This window comes from Atta cephalotes (assembly GCF_000143395.1).
Source record: "Atta cephalotes unplaced genomic scaffold scaffold00027, whole genome shotgun sequence".
Classification (NCBI taxonomy): domain Eukaryota; kingdom Metazoa; phylum Arthropoda; class Insecta; order Hymenoptera; family Formicidae; genus Atta; species Atta cephalotes.
In genome coordinates this window covers 840,210-847,136 of record NW_012130091.1, presented here as the reverse complement: position 1 = coordinate 847,136, position 6,927 = coordinate 840,210, and the positions used below count along the sequence as shown (strand labels likewise).

Below are 6,927 nucleotides of genomic sequence, written 5' to 3'. Positions count from 1 at the left end.
TCGTTACAAATACTTTGAAGCATTAGATCATTAGAAGAAAGAATTTTACTGACCAATTAAAAAACGCTTTAAAGCGTTTGCAGCATCACGTTGACCGTATCCAATATTTCGGTACCCGATATCGCGGAACAGAACTACACTTTTCTGCACATTCATTCATTTTGTGCAAAAACGCGAATGAATCTAATTTCATTAAAATCGGTGAAGTCGGCCGTGTCCTTCATAATTATCTGTGTTTTAAAGCAGAACGTATGCATAGCGTTATATTGAGTTGGGATGACAGATATCTTAATCTCTAAAATTTCCAACTTTGAAGGTACAATCACAATAGAAGGAATAAGGAATTAGGAATAAAGAATAAAGATTTCAGAATCTATTCAGAAATCGGAATACACGATTTCTGATAAGTTGGTATCATTATTCCTTATTCCTAATTCCTCATTCCTAATTAACACTTAATATCTCGATTCACGAGGATAACCGCGTTTTTCTGTCAAATTCTTTTGTTTTGAGTGAAAATGCGTCGAATGAGCCTAATTTCATTAAAATCGGAGGTAAGATAGCTATTCTAAATAATTACTCCCTACTGTAAATAATTATCCTATTTTTTAATCTCAGGTCCGATCCATTGGTCGAAGGATTTATGAAGCGGTATTATAAGTTTAGAGATAATTTAGAGAAAAAAATTTCTGTGTACAAATCATGTATAAAACACATCAAAGGATGCTATCTGCATTACTGTATTATAAAGGAATCATAAGGGGCATAACAAACACTTTGATGCGAAAAAATTTCCATTATGTATTGAGCTACGTTTTCCTTGAATATCTGCACCACAGATTTCAAAGATTGTTAGGACAAACTCTCAAGTGGGTCACATTGCCAGATGTAGCTTTAAAATTTATGCTGGACGATTTGAAAATAACATGGAATGAATACGTTGATTGTCATTCTTGTGCAATAGCAAATTTACAGAAAAAATTGTCAAGTTCCTGGTTCAATGTTTGCTCAATGATGTCAATGACAAAATATAGATTAATGATTATATCCGTGCCAGATATTAGCAAGAATACTATCCTAATCTCTGAAACAACAAAGCGCAATCTCCAAAACGCTCTTCGCTGCAAACAATTGGACAACTCGTGTTTTATACGTAGGTATTTACAACTTACCAAATTATTTGAATTTTGAATTTTGAATTTTAAACTGTTCACATCTTTTAAAACATCTTTGGTGTTATCAAACTCAATGAAAATAACACTGTAATGTATAAGTTAACATTTGTATTTCTGCACAAATGCAATTAAATGTTAAAGTAACAGATTGAAGTAATAAAAAGATATATTTCATATGAAATAATATTCGAAATAATCTGCCATATATTATTTAATATTTTAACTGATATTAATTAATATTTTGCTAAGATGTAGATTTAACAGTGAAAATTTCCTCCAGTGTAAACATAAAGAACAAATTAAATCCAATAATTAATGTTTAATGGCCATATTCAGCAAAATATTTATTTTTGCAATTATTAATCCTCAGTACATACGGTTAGCTCCCTCCCTCCCCTCACCCCGATTTTCACAATTCAGATGTTTTTTCCGATTCCTTTTCACTTATTGCAAAATATCTTCTGTGCTACGATATTTTAGACTTTCTAACTCAAAAATTTTTTTCAGTCTTTTTTTTTCAGTTTTTTTTCAGTCTTCAAACAATAGATTAAAAAAAAATTAGTTAAAATCGATGTACTACAATCTGAGATACAAGCAAAAAAAAATGCTGAATTACAAATATGCAGATGTGAGTAGACTTTTTTGAGATGTGGGTATTGAGGGTTAATAATTTCTTCACTTTCTAATTGACATATACTTTCCCTCGCGATTTTCAAACTCATATGGTTGATCAACGACGTGCATCGTCAAATGCTCATAAGTTAATGATGTAATTATTATAAACTACAATTTGTTTTCAGTACCATTAGAAGATGATGTGATCGAGTTTGCATCTGAGGCGAGAATATCTTTAATCGCTAATCCGTACGATTGCACGACCGAAATCTTGGACGTTATGCTACAAAATTACTTCTTACATCCCCGATTTTTACATGTGAATGACATATTTAGAATCGACGCGAAGGAATATGCCCAAGATCAATTTTATTCGTCCGGTTTTGCTGGAATCCCTGTGATGTATTTTACAGTTCAAGCTTTGAAAGTAAATCGTAATGGGTGCAGCAATAGCTTTAATAGTTGTTACGTTGTACGTGGAGAGTCAACACTCATTCAGGAAGCACAAGTTCACGATTATATCCCTCAGGAACGTGTTTGTTCACTTTGCAATACATTTTTACAGCAAAACAAAGCAGCATCAAACCACAAATATCCGTCAGCTTTAATGGATCCCTTGGAACATTTAGAATCTTGCATTACATTATTTTTAAAAAAGGGTATAATTTTTGCGTTTACTTAAATTAATTTTTTCTTTATTTACGAAGAGTAATAATGTTCACTATAATGAATACTATCGATATACTTATTCCTTATTTTTTGTTTTATTTTTTGTATAGATCTTGCAAATATTCAATTGAACGTAAGACCGATATTTCTTGTGAAAGGGCCACGGGGTTGCGGTAAACATAATTTAGTTCGAGCAATATCCAAGAGAATGGGATTGAACTTCCTCGGTGTTGACTTTGTGGAAGTGCAGACTTTGACATCGGCGCAGACCGAAGCTAAGCTTCGCATAATGCTACAAAATGCACAAAAATGCGTGCCATGTATACTATATTTAAATAATATTCAAGTACGTAAAAAAGTAACATTGTATTAAATTGTATCTTATATTTTTTCTTTCGATTTTATGAGTTAAACGGCGTTTTCGCAGATATTCGGTAAGACTATCGAAGGTCAAAAAGACGAAAGAGCCATATCCTTCTTCTCGACAGAGATCACCACATTATACAACAGCCGCCGAAGATTTCCTCTAATTATCATAGCTGCGTCGGATGAGACTGACGTACCTTCCGAATTGCAACGGTTTTTTATCGAAACGATTCATGTAAAGCCTTTAAATCAGAGCAAACGAGCGGAACTGATATCTTGGCTGCTGTTCAACAGAAATCTAAAAACTATTGCGGATTTGTCAAAAGTGGCTGGTCTTTGTTCAGATTTTAAAGTCGCGGATCTATTAGCGTTGTCATTACATGCAACCAAATTTCGATGCAAATTAATGTCTCACGCAAATCAGAGATGCACGCTTACTCTGGAACAAGAAGATTTCGATCGAGCTTATGGTATAATTATCTTACAATCGATTCTAATAAGATCAAAAGAGATTGAGCAATTTATCGAGCAATTATTATATCTTATCTAAAGATGTCCACTGTTCTTTGAATAATGTAAACATTAAAAAACGTATTCCTAAATTTTAAGCTCTTAGATATTTTTAATATACAGGGTATATAAAATCTGTCATTATTTCTATATTTTAAAAAAGAATCAACAGATTCCAAAGAATAAATCAAAGAATAACAGGAGCCGATTACAGGACGTACGCGTATGTAATTTGAATTTATTCAATTAATATTAATAGACATTTTGATCCTAATTCGGATTCTTCTCATTAACGTAAAACAATTATTGAAGTACAATTCGATAATTTCATCATACAGTTAAAAAATGAAATTAAGAAACCTGCGACGTGTATATACTCTTAAGAGGATCGGGAAGGTTGTCTCCTCTTCTTCTCAAGGAGGTGCTCCAGGCAGGAGGCTCCAATTTAAAAATTTCAAATGGAACCCTCTTAAGTTGGAATCCCCCTGAGGCACTCCCTGGAGGAGAGAGGCAACTTTTTCGAACTCTTTAAAAGAGTAGCTCCTCAAAATAATCGAACATATTTCACGGTTTTTCATAATTTTGAACCGTTTCCAAAATATAGAGATGATAACAGATTTTATAGACACTTTATATTTTTTCTTCATATAACAGAGATTTGGTCTTGCTGAAGTTGGAAGTAACATTTTGCTTCTTGTGCGAATAATAAGTATAACAGAAAAGTATTTTCAGAATATATGCAGTCTGTGTACTTCGATAGTAAAGGCGCTCCACACATACCAGAAGTTCATTGGGAGGATATAGGCGGTTTGGCGGATTTGAAACACGAGATTATTCGTAAAATTCAGTTGCCTCTGTTGAATGCTTTTGGATTCGGACAGTCTGGATTACTATTATATGGCCCGCCCGGCACTGGAAAGACTCTTCTCGCTAAAGCGGTGGCGACGGAGTATCAGATACACTTTCTGTCAATTAAAGGCTCGGAAGTGCTAAATATGTACGTCGGTCAAAGCGAGAAGAACGTAAGGCAAAGTATGTATTGCTTAGAAGAAACACAAGATAGGACTGTAATAAAAATATGTAACAAAGAATTAATTATTTGCTTCAATCAAGTTGCAAATTAACATTATTTTCGTTGTTCTATAGTTTTCAAGCGCGCGCGATCCGCGGCCCCTTGCATCGTCTTTTTCGATGAGCTGGACTCGTTAGCGCCCAACCGAGGTAGAAGCGGGGACAGCGGCGGCGTAATGGATCGCGTGGTTTCCCAGTTACTGGCCGAAATGGATGGCCTCGAGGAGTCCGGCAATATATTTATTATAGGAGCGACGAACAGGCCCGATCTCATAGATCCCGCGCTGCTCCGACCGGGAAGATTCGACAAAATGCTCTACGTTGGTATCCATTCCGACTCCGAATCTAAGTTCAGCGTATTAAAGGCACAGACACGTAAATTCATGTTCCAAGAAAATGGACATGAGTTGGAACGAATCGCGGACCAATTGCCCGATAACGTCACTGGTGCGGATTTGTACTCTGTCTCTTCCAACGCGTGGCTCAATGCCGTACGCGAGGTACTTGCAAAGTATCAGGAAACTGAAAGAATCAATAAGGATTATTCCGTCGAAGAGGAAGATATAATTAAGGACAATGTTATCGTGGAATTGCGTCATTTTTCAGATGCTATTTGTAACTTGGTGCCTTCAGTCACTGATGAAGAAATCAAAAGATATAATAAAATGCGAGTAGAGTTATCATCGTTGTAATTCCGGAATCGTTTCTAGTAGTATAAAATATATATAGTATAAAATATATAGTATAAAATATATTATTATCTTACGGTTTTCGAGAGTCATTTTAAATGACTCTGAAAATTTTTTTTAGAATTTTATCAATTGTGGAACACTTCAGAAATACTGAAAAAGATTACATCTTTTCTAAAAATTTTTCATATATGTAAATTCTGAAAACATTCTAAAATTTCTCACAGTCTACAATTAAAAAGAAATGAACTTTTTTGAACTTTTTCAGATTCTATAAGATTTTATCAGAAATTATAGAATGAGAAATTTTAGAAATCTTAGAATCTTTCAGAATTCACGTATGAAGAATTTTAAAAAAGATATAGGCATTTTCTCGGCATTTTTTGAAAAGTATTATAATTTGTATAAAAAATCTGAAATTTTTTAAAATTATAAAATCATTAAAAACAAAATTATAAATTATAAAATTTACACAAAAGTTCTAAGAAATGATATGAAAGATTCTGAGAAAAATCATCAAGAGAGTAACCAGTCGAATTGATTATTATCTACAGTGATAAACTTGAATGCCTTTATAATGGATTTTATCTTGTGCCGAAGTTTTTAATTTTTATAGATCCTAGAACTGGAAAGGATACAGGAGTCGCAGAAGAATATAACGTCGCGCAAATAATATAATATCTATGAAATATGGAACTTCTTTATTCACTAAAACGCCCTTACATGTTTCGGCTCATTTTTGAGCCTTCCTCAGAGACAACATAAATTAACATATATAAAAACTGTGTGTAAAAGTTATCCTATCATGAGCTTTCCTACATCGAGAATTCAAATGTTAGAATTAAAACCAAAAAGGAAAAGGAAAAAAAGGAAAAAAAAGAAAAGAAATTAGGAAATATCGTAAAATAAAATATGGAGAATTAATTTATCAAACAATTTTAAGATTATAATTAATTATCCAGCAAATATAAGAATGCTCACAGAGCACCATATCGCAAATATTACTATAAAATAGTTCAACTGGCTCCTGATAACTTGGCAGTCAGTATCAGACACAATGAGTGACTTTTTATTTAGCTAGTAATTTTCCGAGATAACAAATGGAAAAATTAAAGCTTTAATCAATTTCAAGAACAAAAAAATTGGAAAGTAATCGATAAATACACCAGAAAAACTTATTACTGCGTACGAACGATATACTAACTAGATGTGACTACAATTCAAGCCTTTATGGCTTGTCTATGATCAGTAGACTTGGGAAACCCCTTCATATCCGTTTGAGTCTATTTTCTGATTAATATCTCCGAAACCAATCTCTTCCTCTAGTGAAACTCCTCGTTCAATATTGTAACGTTGTCCCAATTGAAATCGTAATCGACACTCCGTTATGACATTACGAATATTCTATCAGATGTGGTTCTTATGCTCCGTGATTTTTGACCTCACGTATATACGTTTGTCCCACATAACTTGCATCGCAACTCTTATATGAGATCGACTCTAAAAAACAACATTCGACTTCTTATTATGCGGTAAAGGGTCCTTATGCACCCTGAATTCTCGTAATTTATTAGTACTATAAACGATATCCTCATACGCTGGCTATTCAATCTAAATTTCTCAGTAATTCCACGAACGAAAGGAAAAGTGAACCACAAAGGTTGCATTACTTCAATCCTATTATCATTAACAACACTCTTCCTATTACTAGTAATAATTTTCTTCAAACGATTGTTAATATTCTCAAATAAATAAAATTCAATGGGTAATCATTCTTTAACAATAATAATGAAACACAAATTATCAAGATGAAATTTAGGATTCGAAAGCAA

The 6,927-nt window shown here is 33.2% G+C and overlaps 1 protein-coding gene across 1 annotated transcript; it reads left to right on the top strand.

The window, feature by feature from the left end:
- Positions 1-702: 702 nt before the first annotated feature.
- LOC105620477 (peroxisome assembly factor 2) lies at positions 703-5,098 on the top strand. The gene is made up of 6 exons (XM_012201968.1): positions 703-1,153; positions 1,976-2,449; positions 2,570-2,805; positions 2,887-3,295; positions 4,068-4,367; positions 4,482-5,098. The coding sequence occupies exons 1-6, from the start codon at positions 703-705 to the stop codon at positions 5,096-5,098; spliced, it is 2,487 nt and encodes an 828-aa protein (XP_012057358.1).
- Positions 5,099-6,927: the final 1,829 nt, after the last annotated feature.